Consider the following 27,436-nt stretch of genomic DNA (forward strand, 5'->3'; position numbering starts at 1 on the left):
TTGTCTCCCCAGCTGGTCGGTCTCTGGCAAGTTGAAAGGACATATAGGCAAGCCAACAAGAATCAACTTTTCTAAATACCTAACCTTTCCCGGGCAGGCAAAGACTGGAAGTAGTCACACAACATATCTAAGACAGCCAGCTAATTTCAGCTAACTGGCGAAAAACCTAGACGTAAATAAACGGTGACATAAGTATAATGAGATGGCTTTACTGTCAGTGTTAGCAGGTCGGGGAACAAATTAGTGGCTGAATAAGTATCATGCAAATCATTTGTGGTTGTGAGAGCCAAGTATGTTAATAACGACACACGAGGCAGCTGAACGACAAAAATGTGTCAGTAGTTCATTTAGGATTATTACATAGGAGTAATGGGAGTACCCTACAGTACCCTTACTCGGGGGCGTGGTCATGTAAAGCTATGCCTCGCCATGTGTATCTATCATTGGACTGAACGGGGAAGGCCCTTCTATTCATTCTATTTCTGTGGTTCAGACAGATTGGTGGTTTACCAGTTTGGGTTGGAATGCAATGCATGATTAGCAAACTAGCATAGATACATACATTTAATAATATAAGGATTAATAGCTTCGTAAGGTTTGCCAGAATGGTTTTTAACAGTTTGCTTGAATTTTTTCCGCCTGACCTGGAATCAGTCGTGTTGTAAAAATGTGGCATTTTAAGAATCCAAGCTAGCTAGCTTTCCATCTTGTAAACTCAAGATGATTTAGTAGCGTAACGTTAGCTAACTTGCTAGCTACCTAGCTAACCGTTAGCGGAAGAATCGTGTAAACGTTAGTTATTTTGGTTTGATAGCTACATTATATTGATGTGATAACGTTAGCTGGCAAGGTGTCCTGTAGCTTGTCCATCTGACTTCCTAAAACTAGCTAGCTTACCAGCTACTTTCGGTGAATTAGTTAGCCTCAGCTTTATTCCTTTAACTATCGTTTCGTTTACTGGATTTGACGTAACGTTAACGTTATCGCTAACATTAGCTGGCACTGGCTAGCAGCTGCAAGATATGGCCACTGCCTCTAGCTCCTGTGTGGGGAGAAATGTGTCTAGAAATGGACCCTCTATCTCGACCCCGACCTCGGGAGCACCTGGACAATCTCAGCCTATGGTCGTTGTATGGGAATGGCAGGATGATCTTGGCTTCTGGCGGCCATACAGCGGCCAGGTGAGCGGCTACATCGAACAATGTTTCTCTTCTCCGCGGGGACACAGAGGTGGGGGTCCTGGCTCTACCAGTATCGGTCTCGGACAATCAGATCCCAGCTTGTCGCCTTATCTTATAGACATACCAAGCTTGAAGCAGTTCCGCCAAGATACAGGTAAGGGAATTAAGCCACTGCACTACTATGTATGTGATATATTACAACTCAACTGAAGCTTCCGGGCTCTAGTTTATACCCTAGCTAGCGCAGCGTTCGCTAGCTAGCTGTTGTTGTGATCATGCGTTAGCCTCCATAAACAATCGCAATGCTTAGTTTGATAACAGCTAGAGCGAACAGTCAGCTGCCTGTCTATTTCCTAGCGATGTCAACTTTTTCTTTGGGTAACTAGTTAGCTGGCTAACTGAAATGATATTAGCCAGTGATATACACTACATGACCAGAAGTATGTGGACACCTACTCATCGAACATCTCATTCCAAAATCATGGGCATTAATATTGAGTTGGTCCCCCCCTTTGCTGTTATAACAGCCTCCACTCTTCTGGGAAGGCTTTCCACTAGATGTTGGAACTTTGCTGTGGGGACTTGCTTCCATTCAGCCACGAGCATTAGTGAGGTCAGGCACTGATGTTGGGCGATTAGGCCTGGCTCGCAGTCGGAGTTCCAATTCATCCCAAAGGTGTTCGATGGGGTTGAGGTCAGGGCTTCCACTCCGATCTCGACAAACCATTTCTGTGTGGACTTCGCTTTGTGCACGGGGGTAGTGTCATGCTGAAACAGGAAAGGGTCTTCCCCAAACTGTTGCCACAAAGTTGGAAGCATAGAATCGTCTAGAATGTCATTGTATGCTGTATCATTAAGATTTCCCTTCACTGGAACTAAGGGGCCTAGCCCAACCCATGAAAAACAGCCCCTGACTGTTATTCCTCCTCCACCAAACTTTACAGTTGGCACTATGCATTGGGGAAGGTAGGATTCTCCTGGCATCCGCCAAACCCAGATTTGTCCGTCGGACTGTCAGATGGTGAAGCGTGATTCATCACTCGACGCTTGGCATTGCGAAATGGTGGAAACCCATTTCATGAAGCTCCCGACGAACAGTTCTTGTGCTGACGTTGCTTCCAGAGGCAGTTTGGAACTCGGTACTGAGTGTTGCAACAAAGGACATATGATTTTTATGCGCTTCAGCACTCGGCGGTCCCGTTCTGTGAGTCTGTGTGGCCTACCACTTTGCAGCAGAGCCATTGTTGCTCCTAGACGTTTCCACTTCACAATAAAAGCACTTACAGTTGACCGGGGCAGATATAGCAGGGCAGAAATTTGACGAACTGACTTGTTGGAAAGGTGGCATCCTATGACGGTGCCACATTGAAAGTCACTGAGCTCATCAGTAAGGCCATTCTACTGCCAATGTTTGTCTATGGAGATTGCATGGCTGTGTGCTCGATTTTATACACTTGTCAGCAACGGGTGTGGCTGAAATAGCAGAGTCCACTAATTTGAAGGGGTGTCCACATACTTTTGTGTGTGTCTATATATATATATATATAGTACACTACCGGTCAAAAGTTTTAGAACACCTACACATTCTAGTTTTTTTTATTTTTGCTATTTTCTACATTTGTAGAATAATAGTGAAGACATTAAAACTATGAAATAACACATGGAATCATGTAGTAACCAAAAAAGTGTCAATCTATTTTATATTTGAGATTCTTCAAATAGCCACCCTTTGCCTTGATGACAGCTTTGCACACTCTTGACATTCTCTCAACCAGATTCACCTGGAATGCTGAGCACTTGTTGGCTGCTTTTCCTTCACTCTGCGGTCCGATTCATCCCAAACCATCTCAATATGGTTGAGGTCCGGGGATTGTGGAGGTCAGGTCATCTGATGCAGCACTGTTCCTTCTTGTTCTAATAGCCCTTACACAGCCTGGAGGTGTGTTGGGTCATTGTTCAGTTGAAAAACAAATGATAGTCCCACTAAGCCCAAACCAGATGGGATGGCGTATCGCTGCAGAATGCTGTGGTTGCCATGCTGGTTAAGTGTGCCTTGAATTCTAAATAAATCACAGACAGTGTCACCAGCAAAGCACCCCCGCACCCTCCATGCTTTACGGAGGGAAATACACATGCGGAGATCATCCGTTCAACCACACGCGTCTCACAAATCACAAAGACACGGCAGTTGAAACCAAAAATCTCAAATTTGGACTCCAATCCAAAGGATACATTTTCACCAGTCGAATGTCCATTGCTCATGTTTCTTGGCCCAAGTAAGTCTCTTCTTCTTATTGGTGTCCTTTAGTAGTGGTTTCTTTGCAGCAATTCGACCATGGAGGCCTGATTCACACAGTCCCCTCTGAACAGTTGATGTTGAGATGTGTCTGTGACTTGAACTCTGTGAAGCATTTATTTGTGCTGCAATTTCTGAGGCTGGTAACTCTAATGGACTTATCCTCTGCAGCAGAGGTAACTCTGGGTCTTCCTTTCCTGTGGTGGTCCTCATGAGAGCCAGTTTCATCATAGCGCTTGATGGTTTTTGCGTCTGCACTTGAAGAAACTTTCAAAGTTCTTGACATTTTCCGCATTGACTGACCTTCATGTCTTAAAGTAATGATGGACTGTCGTTTTTCTTTGCTTATTTGAGCTGTTCTTGCCATAATATGGACTTGGTCTTTTACCAAATAGGGCTATCTTCTGTATACCACCCCTACCTTGTCACAACACAACTGATTGGCACAAATGCATTAAGAAGGAAAGAAATTCCACAAATTAGGCACACCTGTTAATTGAAATGCATTCCAGGTGACTACCTCATGAAGCTGGTTGAGAGAATGCCAAGAGTGTGCAAAGCTGTCATCAAGGCAAAGGGTGGCTATTTGAATAATCACAAATATAAAATAGATTTTGATTTGTTTAACACTTTTTTTGGTTACTACATTATTCCATATGTGTTATTTCATAGTTTTGATGTCTTCACTATTCTACAATGTAGAAAATAGTAAAAATTAAGAAAAACCCTTGAATAAGTAGGTGTTCTAAAACTTTTGAACGGTAGTGTATATAAGATGGACATACGTATTTTAATACAGACTAGCTCAAAATATTAATAATTGAAAATTACCCAATGGATCATGATCATTTCTGGTTAAAAAGAACATACGTTTGCACACTTATTTTGAAAGTGGGGGTGCAGATGCTCCGCTTTCTCCATTGCTCAGGCGCCAATGGATGTACAGTGTACTTAGTTGACATCATGAACCACACTACTACTAGACTAAGACTATAATAAACAAATAGTTTGGCATTCACTGATGTCTGATTTCTATTGCATCATTTTCTGTGCAAAGCACTTTTGCCTCATGAGTACATTATTAATTCACAGTGTTGTTCTTTTCTCTCCAGGGAAAACGAGGTCTGTACGCCGTCAATTGTTTGCCCAGTCCTCAGGCTTGGGTAGCGGAGTATATTGGGAGTGGGCGAATGATGAAGGAGGATGGACTCCATACGAGACTCGCACTTCTATCCTACTAGAACACAGCTACCAGGCACGGCAGGCCACGGCGGACATGGCCTCACACGGCTATAACTACATAGTGGACCTCACGGTGCTGGCCCAGGTCAACAAGGCCACCGGCTATCGGCGGCAGGTCCGGCGGCAGGGTAACCTCCCCTACCCGCTGGCGTCTGGCGCCTCCGTCATCCACTCGGGTCCGGCCTGCTCCTGCCACCAGTGTCTGAGCCACAGCAGCACTGGCCCCATGTCCAGCCGCTCGCGCCACTCCTTCTCGTCGGGGCAGCAGAACCGTCCTAGCCTCCAGGTCCCCAGCAGGGCGGCCGGAGCTCACCCCACCTCAGTGTACTCGCCCTACCCCAGGAGGCCTCTTTCTGTGGGGGGCATGGCATGGGGAGGCCCCTGGCCCCCGGCACCCTCCACTAGTCAACTCCCTGGAGCTCAACTGGCCTACCCCACCAGTGCCAATGGCTTAAGGTATATTCATAGTCCATCTTATGGCCTTTTCAACCGGCTTTGTTGGCATTGTTTGAAAAGTAATTGTCGACTCATTTAGGAGCCTATCCATTTAGACTAATACTCTGAGTTGAATAAGGCATAGCCTACTGATAGAGGGTCTGATTGACATTTAGGCAGAGTTTACACAGGCAGCCCAATTCTGATCTTTTTCCCAATTATTGGCTAATTATGAGATCTGATTGCTCAAATGACCAATTAGTGGCAAAAGATCAGAATTGGTCTGTGTAAATGCAGCCTTAGACCAAATTGTTGTTTTGAACCAATGTATTTATATTCTCTATCATTTCATGTTGAGCTGAGTGACATATTGTTATGTTTTGGGGTTAAACTACAGTATGTCATAGAGTGCCGAATCTGAAAGATTCACAAACACTGCCCGAAAACACCAGGATAAGCTCTTTTGTTGACGTCCACTAAAGAGCAAGTGGTGTTACGCAGGACTGCTTTGCAGTGGATAGGAAACAAGATTTGTGACCCAAAGCTCTGCTTGGTCAATAGGCCAGCTGATGTTTAAAGGGTCACATTACATCCACTGTTGTGTCTCACACACTTCCTCCCATTGTTGTCACCATATGGTCCCTGGTTGTAGTAGGCCTAGGCTATGTCACACCATGTGACAAACAAAGTACAGGGGCGAAAGCATGCATACTAGTATGTCATCCTTGTGACGGTAATATTGCACTTGTGTTATCAATAATACCTTAGTAGCACTATTTCTGAATGCTTTGACGCAGACCTGATGCCACACAGCGCCTGCCAAATATTCTTAAAATACACAAAGTACAGTACATTCAGAAAGTATACAGACCCCTTCCCTTTTTCCACATTTTATATTACAGCCTCACCCACATGCTTCACCATAGGGAACGTGCCAGGTTTCCTCCAGATGTGACACTTGACATTCAGGCAAAGAGTTCGATCTTGGTTTCATCAGACCAGAGAATCTTGTTTCTCATGATCTGAGAGTCCTTTTAGGTGCCTTTTGGCAAACTCCAAGTGGGCTGTCATGTTCCTTTTACTGAGGAGTGGCTTCTGTCTGGCCACTCTACCATAATGCCTGATTGGCAGAGATGGTTGTCCTTCTGGAAGGTTCTCCCATCTCCACAGTGGAACTCTGGAGCTCTGTCAGAGTGACCATCGGGTTCTTGGTCACCTCCCTGACCAAGGCCCTTTTCTCCTGATTGCTCAGTTTGGCCGGGCGGCCAGCTCTAGGAAGAGTCTTGGTGGTTCCAAACTTCTTCCATTTCAGAATGATTGAGGCTGCTGTGTTCTCGGGGACCTTCAATGCTGAAGCGATTTTTGTTTGTTTGTTGGTACCCTTCCCCAGATCTGTGCCTCGACACAATCTTGTCTCGGAGCTCTACGGACAATTCCTTCGACCTCATGTCTTGGTTTTTGCTCTGACATGCACTGTCAACTGTGGGACCTTTTTATATAGAGAGGTGTGTGTCTTTCCAATCATGTCCAATCAATTGAATTTACCACAGGTGGACTCCAAGTTGTGTAAGGATGATCAATGGAAACAGGATGCACCTGAGCTCAATTTTGGTCTGAATACTTATGTAAATAAGGTATTTCTGTTTATTTGTTATACATTTGTAAAAATGTCTAAACCTGTTTTCACTTTGTCATTATGGGGTATTATGTGTAGATTGATGAGGTGGAAAAAATATTTTATACACTGAATGTGCGTAACTGCGGTAGGCCCTCTCTGCGTGTGTTCTGGAATACTGGCAGCAGGACTTGTCTCTGCTTTTGCTCTGCTCTCTCTTGGGCACCACTGAACACAGACCTCAATGGAACAACATGACAGTACAGGAAACCAGGAGGAAAGACTGCACAGTGCACTGCAGTCCCCCTGGCCTTTGTCTGAAATGGAGCAGGAAAGCCTGATTTCTGGGTGTCCATTGTTCTCTTCCTCATGGGCGAGGTTCAACTTTGAACCCAGGCAGGCCTGTTTTATCAAGGTCATGCTAGCTCCCCATCCATCATTAATCAAGAGGAAGGCCATTTATCTTCTGTAGATTCCCTAGCTTTTTAGTTTGGGACATCGAATGTTGAGCAATTCAAATCGAAACATTTTATAATCGTGATTGATTAATGTTAACCTGAAGCGACAGGCCGCAGAACTATTCAATATAGGGGATATAGTGGATGGATTCTGCAGTGTCTAGTGTGATTTTTAGAGAACCACCACATCAGTTTTTCACTTGATTGCTTCTGCAATGGTGTGTACGGATTCGTGTGTGTGCCTTTCGGCCTCCACCATGCTCCATTTAATGTCTGTTTTCCTGTTTCTTCTGCCACAGTGTCCCTGTCATCCCTGTGCAACTGAATGGATCCACCAGTGTGAGCTCAGCCCTGGCAGGTAAAGAGGTCCCAAGCAATCATCCATGTGAATTCTAGCGGTTTCGGTAAAGCATTGTTTTTCTTGGTGTTGATGGCAGAACGGTCCACTGCATGAGTTTACACCTCCGTTTGAAAGTAACAGAAGGAAAAAAAGTGTTCACACATTCACAAGTTCTAAAATCGATGTTAGTTGACGTACTTTGTTTCAGCCAAATGTGTAGCATATGCAAGCTAAAGTCTTAACAAATATGGCTGATACACCAGAAATAGGCTACACATTCGACAGCACTGTTCTGCAACCGTGTGCTTTAGTAAGCTTATCTGATAGACCTGACAGATTTTAGAGCCACAGCTTTTGTTGACCAGTCATTAAAGCAGTGATACAGAGAATTCCTTTATGATTTCATGGCAATGGCCTGTCACTGTCTGTGGTGGGAAAGCAATTGTCTCTCTTGACAGCTAACCTAGCACCTAAGTTTATTGCTGTGCACAATATCCACAGACCAGGCCCTGTTTTGCTCCAACTAGGCTTGGTTCTTGTCAGTTGCCCAGCCCATGATGTCGTTTGTTTGCCAGGGTATTCTCAGGGGTTTGTGGGCTTAATGAAAAGGGGATAGTTAAAGCGATAGTTCACTTTTTTCTCGCTAAATTATTTTTGTTACACCTAGGGTGTTGTCGTTTTATCCTAACCGTTTTTTATTTTATTTGCTATCTAGTTATTTAGGAACGTCCAGAATCTCCTAGCTAGAAGTTTAGCTTTTTACGCTAAAACTAATAAAGAAAAGTGTACTATCTCATTCCCGTTGAGCGAGCAGATAGGCCTCAATGGAGACAGTCAGACTGAGGATAGCTGTGTGTGTGTGACCAATACCAACAGCAATTCAGCTTCCATTGCATGTGACTGTTCATAGGTCTTGACAAGCTCTGATCTGTGAGGAACACTTTTGGTCCTGTTGGGCATTAGCTAAAATGTTTTGTAGAGGGCCAATGTAGTGAATTTTTGAAGATTTTCCTTTGTGTGTGCTGGTATTCCTCTTTTTAAAACATACCCATCATGAAATAACAGATTTTTTTCACCTAGTTGGTTCGGGGATTCGAACCAGCAACCATTCAGTGAATGGTCCAACGTGCTTATCCACTAGGCTACCTGCTGCCCAGAATTGAGGCAGAACCTTACAATATGTATTTTAAAGAGGAAATCAGTGCATTTATCATATCAGCCCACATTTAATACTGCCGACTGTTAGTCCAGCACATTTTCTTTATTGTACAAACACTGATTCTAAATGACTTCTTATTCCTGAATCCAATGTTATCAATCTACAGTCGTGGTCAAAATTTGAGAATGACACAAATACTAATTTTCACAAAGTCTGCTGCCTCAGTTTTGATGATGGCAATTTGCATATACTCCAGAATGTCATGAGTGATCAGATGAATTGCAATTAATTGCAAAGTCCCTCTTTGCCATGAAAATGAACTTAATCCCCAAAAAAACATTTCCACTGCATTTCAGCCCTGCCACAAAAGGACCAGCTGCCATCATGTCAGTGATTCTCTCGTTAACACAGGTGAGAGTGTTGACGAGGACAAGGCTGGAGATCACTCTGTCATGCTGATTGAGTTAGAATAACAGACTGGAAGCTTTAAAAGGAGGGTGGTGCTTGAAATCATTGTTCTTCCTCTGTTAACCATGGTTACCTGCAAGGAAACATGTGCCGTCATCATTGCTTTGCACAAAAAGGGTTTCACAGGCAAGGATATTGCTGCTAGTAAGATTGCACCTAACACAACCATTCATCGGATCATCAAGAACTTCAAGGAGAGAGGTTCAATTGTTGTGAAGAAGGCTTCAGGGCGCCCAAGAAAGTCCAGCATGCGCCAGGACCATCTCCTAAAGTTGATTCAGCTGCGGGATCGGGGCACCACCAGTGCAGAGCTTGCTCAGGAATGGCAGCAGGCAGGTGTGAGTGCATCTGCACGCACAGTGAGGCGAAGACTTTTGGAGGATGGCCTGGTGTCAAGAAGGGCAGCAAAGAAGCAACTTCTCTCCAGGAAAAACATCAGGGACAGACTGATATTCTGCAAAAGGTACAGGGATTGGACTGCTGAGGACTGGGATAAAGTCATTTTCTCTGATGAATCCCCTTTCCGATTGTTTGGGGCATCCGGAAAACACCTTGTACGGAGAAGACAAGGTGAGCGCTACCATCAGTCCTGTGTCATGCCAACAGTAAAGCATCCTGAGACCATTCATGTTTGGGTTTGCTTCTCAGCCAAGGGAGTGGGCTCACTCACAATTTTGCCTAAGAACACAGCCATGAAATAAAGAATGGTACCAACACATCCTCAGAGAGCAACTTCTCCCAACCATCCAAGAACAGTTTGGTGACGACCAATGCCTTTTCCAGCATGATGGAGCACCTTGCCATGAAGCAAAATTGATAACTAAGTGTCTTGGGGAACAAAACATCAACATTTTGGGCCAGGAAACTCCCCAGACCTTAATCCCATTGAGAACTTGTGGTCAATCATCAAGAGGCGGGTGGACAAACAAAACCCCACAAATTCTGACAAACTCCAAGCATTGATTATGCAAGAATGTGCTGCCATCAGTCAGGATGTGGCCCAGAAGTTAATTGACAGCATGCCAGGGCGGATTGCAGAGGTCTTGAAAAAGAAGGGTCAACACTGCAAATATTGACTCTTTGCATAAACTTAATGTAATTGTCAATAAAAGCCTTTGACACTTATGGAATGCTTGTAATTATACCTCAGTATACCATAGTAACATCTGACAAAAATATCTAAAAACACTGAAGCAGCGAACTTTGTGAAGACCAATACTTGTGTCATTCTCAACTTTTGACCACGACTGTTGACCAAGCAGGATGGGGCTGGAAGCTTCAAAAACTTCACAATATACGCCCTCTTTTCCCACCAGTCAGTCACTGCTTTATCCACCATGTCGCATCCCTTTGGTCCCCCTGACCCCCCCACCCCCTCTGCATGTCTCCCCTGGCCACCCACTCCAGGCATGGCCTCCATTTTGATGTCAGCAGTGGGACTCGGCGTGCGCTTCATGAGTGCCCCCTCCTCCGCTCCTCCTCCCCCCAGCAGCAGCAGCAGCAGGCCCGCGGCCTCCAAAACTCGCAGCAGCTCGGTTAGGAGGGCAAAGAGGCAGCACAGGACAGGTAGCTACGCCACCCACCCCCTCCCACCCCCCCACCCAACCCCCCCATTATGGGCCTGCATCCAGCTGTGTGCCTTGTCACATCCAATGCTTTCCATTGTGTTGTCATCTTGAGTCATCCCAAACAAGTTGTAATACATGGACTTGTTATGCATGTTCAAATAATTGTATTTTTTTTGTTGACGTGTTTTTGTGGTGGAAAACTAATATGCTTGCCTGGTGACACTTTGGAGACATCCGAGCCAGGAATTCCTATTCTTACTCAGTTTTAGGATCTCAATAGTCACTACACAAGACCTACAATCAATGGGAGTGATGGGGACAACTGAAATCAACTAATTGATTTGGTTTGACTTGACTTATAGGTGATTTGGCCCAAAGAATATGCATGGTTGCCCCTATCACTCCCATTGATTTTTCGCTAGCGGTGGCTAAAGTTAGATCAAGTTTGTAGTAGCTTTTTAAAGCGTTTTCTCCTGGCTCATATACTACTATCAGGGTAAGGAACCATCTATCATTAAGTTGTACAAATAGCAAACTTATCCTTTAAAAGCAAATATTGTGTCCTTCAAAATGTCCTTAACCTGAAAGGCATCGAAGGCAGTGTGTTTTGATTTGATTTCTGCAGGCTTGTATAGCTTCCTTTATTTTTTCTCTTACATGTGCACACTCGTTTATCGCATTCCATCACCCACTTGTCTCTCTACGAATCATTTGCACTTCCGTGAAAATATCATTCATATCCACAAATCAGTGTTGTGATGTTGCTTGGCGGTCGATACAGTATTCATTAGCTAACAAACATTGGTGTGTTTCCTTCAGAACTAATCGTGTTCCTGCGTTTTGGATCCAGCTTGGATACCTTTACTTACAAAGGCATTATATGAAGATGGCAGAGTGGACTGACGTTCACAAATCTAACTCTGAGGAAGCATCCCAAATGGCTCCCTATATAGTGCACTGCTTTTGACCAGGGCCCATAAGGCCATGGTAGAAGTAGTGCACTATGTAGGGAATAGGGTGGGCATTTGTGACGCAGACCCTGACTGACTAAGGTAGAAGGTAGAGCAAGAGGGTGCTTTTGGCACATTAGTAGATTGACACTAATCTCTTACCCTCTTCTCTCTCATTCAGCCATAACTGGCAAACGTTAATACTGTGTGCCGCAGTGCTCTCTCATGGTACAGATTTACCAACGAAGCCTGCCTAAAGTCTGCTGCAGCGAAGTGTGTAGGCTACTTCTGCAGGATGAGTTGGGAATTTTTGCTTTTGGCTTTCAGAAGGCAGAAATGTAAAATACAGTGAAAAGTGAATTGTCAGTTAAAAACGTTTTAGGATGAACTATAGACTATAAAATCTAGGCTATTATTTCTGTGAACATACATTTGTTCAGTAGCAAACTGCAAAACAACTAGGCAACCACTGTAGTTCAACCACTGAAAGCCATAGATTTAAAAAACAAAAATTTCTATACAATTTCTCTCATTATAATACCACCTGTGTTCTAGTGTGTCCTGTGTGTAAAATGAGGGCCTGTGTGTGTGTGGTTGGCTTCTCTCCAACTCTGTTCATTGTGTCCACTGTCCTCTCAGTCCCGGCCCAGAAACCGGAGGATGTAATTCACCGCTACATGGAGGAAGTGGCCTCGGCTCAAGACGAGGTACGCATGTCAATGTCAATCGCCCTCCTCTTCCCTCGCCTCCTTTTAATTTTTTGGGTATAGGGTGACGTTGCCCCTAGACGCTGATCTTGGGTCAGTTTTTGCCCCACTAATGGTTAAGGTTAGGATTGGGGGAAAGGAAGCTTATCCTAGATCTGTAGCTAGGGGGAAGTTCTCCCGGAGCCGTCTTTTTACACAGCATTCACTGAAGCAGGGCTCTTGCAGGAGAACCAGTCATGTGTTTCCTCATTCTGGAACTCATTGTAAACATGAAATTAATTACACCTGCTTTTGTTTGCATGTAGTCCATCTCAGACTTCAACCGTTTTTGTAAAAATTATACATTAATGTGAAGATATGTGATTTTATACGAAGCCACTCATTTTATTTGTATTGAAGAAAGAAATGTGTTATTTTGCAAAGAAATGTCAGTATGCAGGTCGAAATAAATATGATTTCTCTCAAATGAACAAAGGCTAGGCCTATTTCTAAAGCAGTACGAGCAAACCAACTGCTGTTTTGTATACAAATATATACAATACCCCAGCTGTATCCCCAAGTCATCCCAACCTCAATGTATAGACTCAATATAATATCAATATAATATTATATATATATATTATATAATATCATAGAGATCCTGTAATACTTGTTCTCATGTCATTTTATCATAACATTCTCCCTGTGGTTTCAGGACTGCATCATCTGTATGGACCGGCTGTCGTGTCCGTCGGATTATGACGTGGCGTCCGAGGGAGCCCAGTCCATCCAGCCCGGCGCCGTGGGCAAGTTCACCAAGTGTGGACACACCCTGCACATGCTCTGCATGCTGGCCATGTACAACAATGGTACCAAGGTGGGCGCCACAGAGATCCTAAATGTAATTAAATTGGTGGCCTGGAAGACACGAGCCAACATATTGTCCTACATAGAGGCATTAACATATTATAAGCCTTATAGTAAGGCATTATAAAGGCTTGTACATGCTTATAACAAGGAATGAAGCGTTATACCTGCAGGCTAAACGTTAAGTGTTACCCACAACATATCATATTATAGTGCCTTCAGAAAGTATTCATACCCCTTCACTTTATCCACATTTTGTTGTTACAACCTGAATTGAAAATGGATTCAATTTAGATTTTTGGGGTCACTGGCCTACACACAATACCCCATAATGTCAAAGTGGATATATTTTTTGAAATTTGTACAAATTGATAAAAAATGAAAAGCTGAAATGTCTTTAGTAGGGCTGTGGCGGTCATGAAATTGTCAGCCGATGATTGTCAAGCAAATAACTGCCGGTCTCACGGTAATTGACCGTCAATTAACATAAACACATTTAGCATATTCTGGCTTCCTCGCATAGCCTACAAGTCACTGATGCAGACCTTTGGAACATCTACATTTAAAAAGTTTAATAAATCCATGTAATATAGCCTACACATCACAATAAATCCATTATTTATTTTCGACAGGTCTAAAGAAACATGATATGAAGAAAATGTAGTCTATTTCAGTCTATTTCAGAAGAACAGAATAGGATACTCTGAGGTCCTGATCAGGCTATGCCAATTGGCTGTGGGTTACACTAGTTCATTTAACAGACAAGATTTGCTTAGAATTCCGTGGCATTATTGTACAGTCGTGGTCAAAAGTTTTGAGAATGACACAAGTATTGGTCTTCACAAAGTTCGCTGCTTCAGTGTTATGAGATATTTTTGTCAGATGTTACTATGGTATACTGAAGTATAATTACACGCATTCCATAAGTGTCAAAGGCTTTTATTGACAATTACATTAAGTTTATGCAAAGAGTCAATATTTGCAGTGTTGACCCTTCTTTTTCAAGACCTCTGCAATCCGCCCTGGCATGCTGTCAATTAACTTCTGGGCCACATCCTGACTGATGGCAGCCCATTCTTGCATAATCAATGCTTGGAGTTTGTCAGAATTTGTGGGTTTTTGTTTGTCCACCCGCCTCTTGAGGATCGACCACAAGTTCTCAATGGGATGAAGGTCTGGGGAGTTTCCTGGCCGTGGACCCAAAATGTCGATGTTTTGTTCCCCGAGCCACTTAGTTATCGCTTTTGCCTTATGGCAAGGTGCTCCATCATGCTGGAAAAGGCATTGGTCATCACCAAACTGTTCTTGGATGGTTGGGAGAAGTTGCTCTCGGAGGATGTGTTGGTACCATTCTTTATTCATGGCTGTGTTCTTAGGCAAAATTGTGAGTGAGCCCACTCCCTTTGCTGAGAAGTAACCCCACACATGAATGGTCTAAGGATGCTTTACTGTTGGCATGACACAGGACTGATGGTAGCGCTCACCTTGTCTTCTCCGGTCAAGGTGTTTTCCGGATACCCCAAACAATCGGAAAGGGGATTCATCAGAGAAAATGACTTTACCCCAGTCCTCAGCAGTCCAATCCCTGTACCTTTTGCAGAATATCAGTCTGTCCCTGATGTTTTTCCTGGAGAGAAGTGGCTTCTTTGCTGCCCTTCTTGACACCAGGCCATCCTCCAAAAGTCTTCGCCTCACTGTGCGTGCAGATGCACTCACATCTGCCTGCTGCCATTCCTGAGCAAGCTCTGCACTGGTGGTGCCCCGATCCCGCAGCTGAATCAACTTTAGGAGATGGTCCTGGCGCTTGCTGGACTTTCTTGGGCGCCCTGAAGCCTTCTTCACAACAATTGAACCTCTCTCCTTGAAGTTCTTGATGATCCGATGAATGGTTGTGTTAGGTGCAATCTTACTAGCAGCAATATCCTTGCCTGTGAAGCCCTTTTTGTGCAAAGCAATGATGATGGCACATGTTTCCTTGCAGGTAACGATGGTTAACAGAGGAAGAACAATGATTTCAAGCACCACCCTCCTTTTTAAAGCTTCCAGTCTGTTATTCTAACTCAATCAGCATGACAGAGTGATCTCCAGCCTTGTCCTCGTCAACACTCTCACCTGTGTTAACGAGAGAATCACTGACATGATGGCAGCTGGTCCTTTTGTGGCAGGGCTGAAATGCAGTGGAAATGTTTTTTGGGGATTAAGTTCATTTTCATGGCAAAGAGGGACTTTGCAATTCATCTGATCACTCTTCATAACATTCTGGAGTATATGCAAATTGCCATCATAAAAACTGAGGCATCAGACTTTGTGAAAATTAATGTGTCATTCTCAAAACTTTTGACCACGACTGTATATTATTTGTTACAGGAGGGGGTCGCAGTTCCAGAGCGACCCACTAGGTGTCATCCTCCGACAACCTTAGGCACCTCCTCATTCACAGTCTGGACTAATCATCATCCTATTGGTGTCAGCTGTGTATTTATGCCCTCACTTCCCTGTGTTCCCTTGCTCAGTTTTCTCTGCTAGTTTATCTATATCCAGCAGTAGTACTCAGTGTCTGATCGGAGATCTATGTACAGGTACTTGAGAAGTGTTCTCCCTGTTTCGTTATTTGTTTCAGTCTTAGGTAGTATTTTGTATTTTTTGGCTGTCAGACGATTTTTGGAGACTTATTTGCGCCTCCTTTCTTTTATCGTGATAAGTCCGTTATTTTGTATTTTGGCTTCGGGACCACTAATAAAGATCCTTGTTTCACCATCTCTGCCTACTGTATATCCTGCACTGCACCTGGGTCACACCTCACCCCAACCCTTACAGAAAACTGAGCCAATATGGACCCAGCGGAGGCAGCACAGTATCTGAGTGCATTGGCAACACAGGGAGCTATGCTGAACCAACACGACCGCAGCCTGCAGCAGATCACAGAGAACCTCCGCCAGCTGACGATCGCCGTGCAGAGCCGGGTGGACACCCGACCAGCCCCGGCAGCCGGGTGAGCGGAAGTGGCGTCTCCAGTCTCGCCTGCGACATCGCGGGAACCCTACCTACCACCTCAGGAGAGGTATGACGGACGTCCAGAGGGCTGCAGGGAATTCCTAACCCAGTGTTCCCTGGTATTCAGCCTACAACCCTCCTCCTTCCCGACGGAGCAGGGCCGTTTGCCTACATCATCACTATGTTGACGTGTCGGGCCCTTTCCTGGGCTACTGCGGAGTGGGAGAGCCAAACTCTGGCATGCTCCGACTCCTACCAATCCGTCCCTCTACCTCACCTGCGGGCACAGGCTTCTTCTTCGTGGGGAAAAAGGACGGTGGGCAGCGGCCGTGCATTGATTACCGGACGCTCAACGACAGCACGGTTAAGAACCGCTACCCACTCCCCCTGATGACGACGGCATTTGAGTCGTTGCAGGGAGCCCGGGTCTTCACCAAGCTGGACTTACATAATGCCTAAAACCTGGTGAGGATTCGGGAGGGTGACGAGTGGAAGACTGCTTTTAACACACCCAGTGGGCATTACGAGTACCAAGTCATGCCGTTCGGTCTAGCCAACGCGCATGCGGTGTTCCAGGCGTTGGTCAATGACATGTTCCGGGACCTGCTCGACTACAGCGTCTTCGTGTATTTGGATGACATGAGTGAACACCAGCAGCACGTTCGGCAGGTCCTCCAACGCCTTCTCCATCACCAGCTCTACGTCAAGGCGGAGAAGTGTGTTCCACACAGACAGTCTCCTTCCTGGGGTTCATCGTCACCCAGGGGGACCTACGGATGGACCCAGCCAAGGTCAGCACGGTACTGGATTGGCCCCATTCCTCAAGCAACTACAACGGTATGTAGGGTTCGCAAATTTTTATAGCCGATTTTATTTGTAATTTTATCTCCCTAGCCGCTCACCTGACAGCCCTCACCCAGATGAGCGTACGCTCCTTCGCCTGGACCCCGGAAGCGGGAACCGCATTTGATGCGCTTAAGCGGAGCTTTACATTGGCCCCGGTCCTTGGGCATCCTGATCCGTCGTTCATTGTGGAGGTGGACGCTTCAGACGTTGTGGTGGGAGCAATCCTGTCCCAGCAATTCCGGAATTACGATGTGGGGAACCGTGAGCTGCTAACGGTCAAGCTCGCCCTGGGGGAGTTGAAGCGTGGCTAGAGGGGGCCGCCCATCCATTTGTCGTATGGACTGACCACAAGAACTTAGCCTACATTCAGGGGTCAAGAGGCTCAACTCGCGCCAGGCCAGGTGGGTGTTGTTCTTCACCAGGTTCCGGTTCACCTTCTCATACCGTCCGGTATGTTCGACCCCGTGAACCTGGTGGAGAGGGACGACCCCATTGCTGCCCTAGTTTCGTGGGGAATTTATAGGCTGGTCAGAGCAGCGCTACGGCGGGAGCCTGATCCAGGCGGAGGTCCATCGGGGAGGATGTATGTACCCAAGGCTGCGATCCCCAAGCGCCCCTGGTCCCACGTCTTGCTGGATTTCAGTTCTGCTCTACCCCCCTCTGATGGATACACAGTCATCCTGGTCATTGTGGACCGGTTCTCGAAGGCTGCCCACTTCATTCCTCTTCCCAAACTCCCGTTGGCCCGGGAGACTGCTAAGTTGGTGGTGCAGCACGTTTTCCGGGTCCATGGCCTTCCCCAAGATGTGGTGTCGGATCGGGGCCCTCAGTTCGCCTCCAGGTTCTGGAAGGCGTTCGCAACCTGCCTTGGCGCCTCCGTCAGCTTGTCTTCCAGCTTCCATCCCCAGTCGATCGGACAGACGGAGCGCGTCAACCAGGATCTGGAGGGGGTGCTGAGGTGCTAAGCCTCCAGCAACCCAGCTACGTGGAGTCAGCGACTGGCGTTGGGAGGAGTATTCCCACAACACCCTTCTCTGCTCGTCCACCGGCCTGTCCCCCTTCCAGTGCCAATACGGCTACCACCCCCCCCTCCCTCCCTCCCTCCCTCCCTATTCCCTGAGCAAGAGGAGGAGGCTGCGGTCCCGTCGGTCCAGGCCCACACCAATCGCTGTCGCCGCACCTGGAGGCAGATACGGGCGGCGCTTAAGTGGGCCTTGGTCAGGTCTCAACATCAGGCCAACCGCAGGCGTCGCTCGGCCCCGGTCTTTCGCCCAGGACGGAGGGTGTGGCTCTTCACGCAGGATCTTCCCCACCGCGTGGAGTCCAGGAAGCTGTCCCCCCGGTTTGTCGGGCCATTGAGTGGTCCGGCGAGTCGACCTAGTGGCCCACCGCCTGCAACTTCCCCCACCATGCGGGTGCATCCCACATTCCATGTGTCTCTCCTCAAGCCCGTCGCCACCTGTCCCCTGGCTCCCCCTCCTCGTCTTGTTCCCCTGCTGCGCCTCGTCGGAGGGCAGCCGGCTTTTACTGTGGACCGGATCCTGGACTTCCGGCGGGTGGGGATGGGTCTCCAATTTCTGGTGGACTGGGAGGGTTATGGGCCGGAGGAGCGGTCCTGGGTGCCCAGGAGGGACATTCTGGACCCAGGGCTGATAACAACATTCCGTCGCCTCCACTCGGAGGCGCCGAGGTGAATGGCTGGGGCCGTTCGTCGGGAAGGGGGGGGGCACTGTTACAGGAGGGAGTTGCAGTTCCTGAGCGACCCCCTATGTGCCATCCTCCGACAACCTTAGGCACCTCACTCACAGTCGGGACTAATCATCATACTATTGGTGTCGCCTGTGTCTACCTGTTCACCTGTGTATTTATGCCCTCACTTCCCTGTATTCCCTTGCTCAGTTTTCTCAGCTAGTTTCTCTATGTCCAGCAGTAATACTCAGTGTAGGTACTTGAGAAGTGTTCTCCCTCTTTCGTTATTTGTTTCAGTCTTAGGTAGTATTTTGTTTTTTGGCTGTCAAACAGTATTTGGAGACTTATTTGCTCTGCCTTTCTTTTATCGTGATAAGTCCGTTATTTTGTATTTTGGCTTCAGGACCACCAGTACAGATCCTTGTTTCACCATCTCTGCCTACTGCCTTCTGTATATCCTGCACTGCACCTGGGTCACACCTCACCCCAACCCTTACATTATTTTATACTATGAAGAATACAATTGAACATAGCTGAATAAAATAGAAAGATTTGAGGGTTTGAGGGAGTGCGCACATGCGGCTATTCTGTGTTGAGCTGTTAACAAAGAAACATGTACTCCTATTTGCTTAATTTAGAGTTATTTATATAACTTTTGTTGTAATATAAACATTAGGCTATATGTTTTGAATTTTAATACATTCTAAGGCTGCATGATGCGACTCTAATGATTTTGTTTTTTGCCCAGGCTGTACACACTTCATCAGTCTCTCATTCACAATTTGACAAGCACTTGATAATGCCTCGAATTTCCCGGCTGCATCCCCTTTGTGTGGCTGTAATGCCCCCTAAAAAAAATCCATGCCTTTTGTGGCCATTATGCCCTTGGGCTGAATATAATAATTATAATTCCCTTCTCCCCGCTGCATGCCAAAGCACCTCTCACTCACATGGCTCTCCGTCACGTGATCGGGTCTTTCTCACAGGCTACAAGTGAAGACCGACACATTGGGGCGCATATTGAAGATATTGGAAGAACTGTCCACATGTACTTTTCGTCAGCCAACAAGATGAGTAGGCCTAACAAACAGCAAAAGCACAAGCCTATGTCAATCCACTATCCCCCATAGTACAAAAGTTGACCTATTCTGTGCAATAAATAAATATTCCAAACATAGTCTGGGATAGATCCCAAAATAATACAACCACTAGCATAAAAAAACTGTTTTTAAGCAATGAGCCTGACGTAACAGACAAGAACATTTTAGCTTTTTTTTTATAAACTATTAGGCTATTTCTTCACATTATAAGCGCAGCAATGCGCATATGGCAGTAGGCTATAAGCGCAAATGTTCCATTAGCAGGAAAACACCGTTCTCAAAAGTGACCACAAATGCGATTTATGCATGTAATGCTTTTTTTTATTTTTATAAAGGTGCATTTTTATGGTGTGAATTATCTTCCCCAAATTTGAAAATCACATGCTGTGTATTTAGGTCAGTTAGGCTCTATACCCGTTGTAAAGCGTATTAATGTGCTTAACTTTAAGAAGTTATTTAGCCACTTTAGTTGTTACAAACCTTATCAAAACAGATGGGCCTATGGGCTAGGCTACATGAGGTGTGCGACTATGATTTTAAAGTTGCAAAAAAAAGCATTAGCTGTTTCTTGCCTTAAGCTGGGCATCATTCGCAAGTGATAATAGACTAAAACCCAACTCCTTGAGATCCAATCCAAGACCCGAGACCGATTTCAAGTACAAAAGGGGCCGTCATTTGAAAACAAACATGAAAACGTAAAACATGTCAATATTCTGGACAATTTTAGGGGCAATAAACTTTCTGCTGTCATTTACTGACATTTCATTTGAAATGGCAGTCGTGCTGGAGGTTGGTCTCAGTTGGTCTAGCGGCACTAGTGCTGAGCGATTTACTGCTTTTTTAGGTCTGTTTTGGTGTGATTATTAAAAAATAGTCACGGTTTTCGGTTTCGATAATTATTTTCAACATTAAATGCATTGTGGGTTGAATGCTGTAACAACACAGAATAAAACAATTAATACAAGTCCCATGATGGTAGTGACTGCCCATTACTTCTTATCACTTATTAACCATCATTTATTTACATTACTTTATTAAAATGTTTTATTTGATTACTTTATTTAATTCCAAGTCATCTCATCTCTATAGAGCTGCTGCCTGACATAATCACTATTTTAGTAGTTCTTCAAAGTAAATAAGGCATACTTTTATGACTGCTGAATACAAGCTATCAATCATTTAGAAAATGTATTTTCAGGTAGAGATGCCTCGCAAAGCAACTGCCCTCTATCCCTCTCCATCACGCATTCTTCTGTCCGTTCTCTCTGCGCTAAACTAAGTAGAATATTGGCCTGTTGGAAACTACAACTCCCTACAACATCGCACAGTTCGGGCTTGATCTGATTTATCTATAGAGAAACTAACTGCACATTCAAATAATTGAACCTATGTTGGTCAATTAGTTGTTTAAAAAACGAATTTTGGTTAATCACTCAGCTCTCTGGATAAGAGCGTCTGCTAAATGACAAAAATGTAATAATATATAATTCACAAGTGATAGGCTAATATTGTTTGATTTTAGAATGGATCATTATCATGCACCTGTCTCGAAACAGGGACAGGGAAAAAAAAAACATATATAGCGAATGGAGGATGCTTTTCCCATGGTTAATTTTCATGCCAGCCAGGTAGGCTAAACTCCTGTTGTTAATAGAAGCAATGTGCTTAATATTAGGAAAGTTGAGAAATAAATATTGCAAGCTTATAGAAAGCTGATGGGATCCTCCTCTTTTTAATAGAGGCCATCACTGTTTTCTCACACAATTGCATAGCCTATAGAAATGTTGCGCAACATGAGCTCATGGGCTCTCATGAAGTGTTTGATTAGATTTTCGATTACATTTGCATTGATGTCAGAGTGATTAGAGGGACAATAGAGTGCTGAGTACCAGGCAGTTAGCAAGTTTGGTAGGCTACTAATGACCATCAGCAGCATCAGAGCTTGGAGAAGCCTAATTACCGTGACTAAATGGTCACATGGAATTTGACTGCCATCATGACTCGTGAGCGCCGGTGTGGCGGTAATACTGTCACCGTCACAGCCCTAGTCTTGAGTCAATAAGTTTTCAACCCCTTTGTTATGGAAAGCCTAAATAAGTTCAGGAGTAAAAATTTGCTTAACAACTCGCATAATAAATTGCATGGACTCACTCAGTGTGCAATAATAGTGTTTAACATGATTACCTCACCTCTGTACTCCACACATACAATTATCTGTAAGGTCACTCAGTTGAGCAGTGAATTTCAAACACAGACTCGACCACAAAGTCCAGGGAGATTTTCCAATGCCTTGCAAAAAAGGGCACCTATTGGTAGATGGGTAAAAAAAAAAAAAAAAGCAGACATTGAATATCCCTTTGAGCATGGTGAAGTCATTAATTACACTTTGGATGGTGTATAAATACACCCAGTCACTACAACGATACAGGCGTCCTTCCTAACTCAGTTGCTGAAGAGGAAGGAAACCTCTCCGAGATTTCACCATGAGGCCAATGGTCACTTTAAAACAGTTACAGAGTTTTAATGGCTGTGATAGGAGAAAACAACTAAGGATGGATCAACAACATTGTAGTTACTCCACAATACTAACCTAAATGACAGTGAAAAGGAAGCCTGTACAGAATAAAAATATTAAAAAAAAATGAATCCTGGCACTAACGTAATACTGCAAAAAAATTGGCAAAGCAATTAACTTTTTGTCCTGAATGCAAAGTGTTATGTTTGGGGCAAATGCAATGCATTACTGAGTAACACTCCACATTTATTTTCAAGCATAGGGGTTGCTGCATCATGTTATGGGTATGCTTGTACTCTGTAAGGACTGGGGAGTTTTTCAGTATAAAAAGATGAATGGAATGGAGCTAAGCAAAGGCAAAATCCTAGAGGAAAACCTGGTCTGCTTTCCACATTAATTCACCTTTCAGCAGGACAATAACCTAAAACACAAGGCCAAATCTACACTGGAGTTGCTTACCAAGAAGACGGTGAATGTTCCTGTTAGGCCGAGTTACAGTTTTGACTTAAATCTATGGAAAGAACCTGAAAAGGGTTGTCTAGCAATGATCAACAACCAATTTGACAGGGTTTGAAGAATTTTGAAAATAATAATGGGCAAATGTTGCACAATCCAGGTGTGGAAAGCTCTTGGAGACTTAGCTAGAAAGACTCACTGCTGTAATTGTGGCCAAAGGTCCTTCGACAAAGTATTGATTCAGGGGTGTAAATACTTAAGTAAATTAGATATTTCTGTATTTCATTTTCAAGAAATTCGCAAACATTTCTAAAAACATGTTTTCACTTTGTCATTATGGGTTATTGTGTGTAGATGGGTGATACATTTTATCCATTTTGAATTCAGGCTGTAACACAACACAATGTAGTTTAAGTCAAGGGGTATGAATACTTTCTGAAGGCACTGTACGGTGCATTCGGAAAGTATTCAGACCCCTTGACTTTTTCCACATTTTGTTACGTTATAACCTTATTCTTTTTTTTTTTTTTTTATGATTCTTTTTTCTCGTTTTTTGTTGTATTTTTCTCCCCAATTTCAATCTTGTATCATTGCTGAAACTCCCCAAAGGGTTCGGGAGAGGCGACGGTGGAGTCATGCGTCCTCCGAAACATGACCCGCCTAACCGAGCTCCTTAACACCCGCCAGCTTAACCCGGAAGCCAGCCACACCAATGTGTCGGAGGAAACACTGTTCAACTGGCAACCGGGGTCAGCTTGCAGGCACCCGGCCCACGACAAGGAGTCGCTAGGGTGCAGTGCCTTCGATCGCTGCGCCACTTGGGAGGCCCGTTACAGCCTTATTCTAAAATGGATTCAATTAAGAACGGAAAGAGAGATCTCAGTTTCAAGGTCTCAGCTTGGCGAGAAGAAGCCTCGTGAGGTATTGGTCGGTCACATGCATGAACCAAACATTAATGATGAATTAATTATGAAAATCAATAAGCTAAATCATGCAAATATAACTTGTCTGTGTAAGCAGTATATAAGAGAACTAACGGGACTGCCCCGGGAGAGCTAATTTCAGACCGGTACTTTATGCATCTAAGTTTGACTGTGACCTCTCCAGCTTGTTGTTAATAAACAATGATTAATTTAAGATTGACTTCAGGTGTCCCTGGTGGTAATTTACACGACAGATTAAATGAAATGTTCCTCATCAATCTACACACAATACCCCATAATGACAAAGCGAAAACAGGTTTTTCTAATTTTTTGCAAATGTATAAATTTTTTTCAAAGATAAGTATTCAGACCCTTTGCTATGAGACTCGAAATTGAGCTCCTGTGCATCCTGTTTCCATTGATCATTCTTGAGATGTTTTTATACAACTTAATTGGAGTCCACCTGTGGTAAATTCAATTGATTGGACATGATTTGGAAAGGCACACACCTGTCAATATAAGGTCCCACAGTTGACAGTGCATGCAGAGAAAAAACCAAGCCATGAGTTCAAAGGAATTGTCCGTAGAGCTCCGAGACAGGATTGTGTCGAGGCACAGATCTGGGGAAGGGTACCAAAAAATGTCTGCAGCATTGAAGGTCCCCAAGAACACAGTGGCCTCCATCATTCTTAAATGGAAGAAGTTTGGAACCACCAAGTCTCTTCCTAGAGCTGGCCGCCCGGCCAAACTGAGCAATCAGGGGAAAAGGCCCTTGGTCAGGCAGGTGACCAAGAACCCGGTGGTCACTCTGACAGAGCTCCAGAGTTCCTCTGTGGAGATGGGAGAACCTTCCAGAGGCACTCCACAAATCAGGCCTTTATGGTAGAGTGGCCAGACAGAAGCCACTCCTCAATAAAAGGCACGACAGCCCGCTTGGAGTTTGCCAAAAGGCACCTGAAGACCTTTACTCAGTACTTTCTTGAAGCACCTTTGGCAGCGATTACAGCCTCGAGTCTTCTTTGGTATGACGCTACAAGCTTGGCACACCTGTATTTGGGGAGTTGCTCCCGTTCTTCTCTGCAGATCCTCTCAAGCTCTATCAGGTTTGATGGGGAGTGTTGCTGCACAGCTATTTTCAGGTCTCTCCAGAGATCTTAAATCGGGTTCAAGTCCGGGCTCTGGCTGGCCCACTCAAGGACATTCAGAGACTTGTCCCGAAGCCACTCCTGCATTGCCTTGGCTGTGTGCTTAGGGTTGTTGTCCTGTTGGAAGGTGAACCTTCGTCCCAGTCTGAGGTCCTGAGCGCGCTGGAGCAGGTTTTCATCAATGATCTCGCTTTACTTTGCTCCGTTCATCTTTCCCTCGATCCTGACAAGTCTCCCAGTCCCTGCCACTGAAAAACATCCCCACAGCATGATGCTGCCACCACCATGCTTCATCGTAGGGATGGTGCCAGGTTTCCTCCAGACGTGACGCTTGGCATTCAGGCCAAAGAGTTCAATCTTGGTTTCATCAGACCAGAGAATCTTGTTTCTCAAGGTCTGAGAGTTTTTAGGTGCCTTTTGGCAAACTCCAAGCGGGCTGTCGTGCCTTTTACTGAGGAGTGGCTTCTGTCTGGCCACTCTACCGTAAAGTCTGAATAATTATATACTTATAAGGTATTTCAATTTTTTCTTTTTAATACATTTGCTAAAAACCTGTTTTCACTTTGTCTTTATGGGGTATTGTGTGTGTGATTGATGAGGGAAATGTTTTTATTTTATCAATTTTTGAATAAGGCTGTAACGTAACAAAATGTGGAAAAAGTCAAGGGCTCTGAATACTTTCCGAATGTAATTGGTATTTTGTAAAGAAAATCTGCCACTGTTGGGTGTCTTCTAAGGTGGTTGACTGTCTGTCCTCTGTTCCAGGATGGCAGCCTCCAGTGCCCCTCATGCAAGACAATCTACGGGGAGAAGACGGGGACCCAGCCCAAGGGAAAGATGGAGATCTATAGTATCTCCCAGTCCCTCCCTGGCCACCCCGACTGTGGAACTATCCAGATCATTTACAGCATCCCCCCTGGGATACAGGTAGATTCACACTCTCACTCACTCACTCACTCACTCACTCACTCACTCACTCACTCACTCACTCACTCACTCACTCTCTCTCCAGGGTCCAGAGCACCCTAATCCGGGGCAGTCATACACCTCTAGAGGCTTCCCTCGCTTCTGCTTCCTCCCAGACAACGAAAAGGGCAGAAAGGTAAGCAGCTAACACTGCATCTACAGTGGGGAGAACAAGTATTTGATACTTTTTATTTATTTATTTTATTTCACCTTTTATTTAACCAGGTAAGCCAGTTGAGAACAAGTTCTCATTTACAACTGCGACCTGGCCAAGATAAAGCAAAGCAGTGCGATAAAAACAACACAGAGTTACATATGGGGTAAAAAACATAAAGTCAAAAATACAACAGAAAATATATATACAGTGTGTGCAAATGTAGCAAGTTATGGAGGTACACTGCCGATTTTGCAGGTTTTCCTACTTACAAAGCATGTAGAGGTCTGTACTTTTGAGATATTCATGTTTATTTAAAATTATCCATAAATTAATGTAAAATGTTATTCTTAATCTAAGCACTACTCATATTTCAGACTGGCTTTGTATCATCTACAGACTCATCGTAGGCCTGGGTAATGCCAAAATGTCACATTTTCCAGTTCAATCAATTATTTATCAATAATAATTTTGGGTAGACTTCAAAGGTATGCCAAACATCCTTCCCCCAAAGGACATTTCAATGCATTTAATTTCAGGAATATCATAGATATCTTTAGGCCCATCTCGTATGGAATTGCCCACTACAAACTTCCGCTAACTTTGGCCACCGCTAGCTAAAAGTCCATGGCAGTGATGGGGGCATGCGGAACATGTAATCTCTAATTTCATGTCTAATTTCATGTCAGGTGCTGGAGCTGCTGAAGGTGGCGTGGACACGGCGCCTCATCTTCACGGTGGGAACGTCTAGCACCACGGGCGAGCCCGATACGGTGGTGTGGAACGAGATCCACCACAAGACGGAGATGATGTCCAATGTGTCGGGCCACGGCTACCCGGACCCCAACTACCTGGACAACGTGCTGTCCGAGCTGGCCTCCCAGGGGGTGACCGACGACTGCCTCCTCAAACAGGAGGGCCCCAGCCAGGGAGGAGCGTCAAACTCTAGACTGTGAAAACTGACCGCGAATCACTTTCCTCGTAATGTCACGACTTCAACATGGTGAACATAAGGGGTAGACCAAGTATTCACATTCCCACCTGGATGTGTTTTTATTAAGTATTCAATGCAAAGAGTATGTCAAAGTGCAGTGTGCTGAATACTGCACATTCTGATAATGTGGGGTTTGACTTGGACTTCAATTTGCTGTAGTAGTGCTCCAATCAGCTCTTAGTTTAGTCACCTAGGCTGTATCTCAAACGGCACCTTGTATACATCCCTACAGTCGTGGTCAAACGTTTTGAGAATGACACAAGTATTGGTCTTCACAAAGTTCGCTGCTTCAGTGTTATGATATATTTTTGTCAGATGTTACTATGGTATACTGAAGTATAATTACAAGCATTCCATAAGTGTCAAAGGCTTTTATTGACAATTACATT

At 44.8% G+C, this 27,436-nt stretch overlaps 1 protein-coding gene across 2 annotated transcripts; it reads left to right on the plus strand.

Annotated features, from left to right (window-relative positions):
* The first annotated feature begins 471 nt into the window (after window positions 1–471).
* LOC121573911 (probable E3 ubiquitin-protein ligase DTX2) lies at window positions 472–27,342 on the plus strand. Of its 2 annotated transcripts, XM_041886319.1 has the most exons (9): window positions 472–1,335; window positions 4,590–5,175; window positions 7,527–7,585; window positions 10,602–10,760; window positions 12,352–12,419; window positions 13,114–13,275; window positions 25,699–25,860; window positions 25,946–26,035; window positions 26,743–27,342. In XM_041886319.1, exons 1-9 carry the CDS (start codon window positions 1,023–1,025, stop codon window positions 27,007–27,009), a joined length of 1,866 nt encoding a protein of 621 aa, XP_041742253.1. In that variant the 5' UTR covers window positions 472–1,022; the 3' UTR covers window positions 27,010–27,342. The 2 variants fall into 2 exon arrangements, with proteins under 2 accessions (XP_041742253.1, XP_041742254.1); XM_041886320.1 differs by lacking the exon at window positions 10,602–10,760.
* The last annotated feature ends 94 nt before the right edge of the window (window positions 27,343–27,436 follow it).

This window comes from Coregonus clupeaformis, chromosome 9, assembly GCF_020615455.1.
Source record: "Coregonus clupeaformis isolate EN_2021a chromosome 9, ASM2061545v1, whole genome shotgun sequence".
Taxonomy (NCBI): Eukaryota; Metazoa; Chordata; class Actinopteri; order Salmoniformes; family Salmonidae; genus Coregonus; species Coregonus clupeaformis.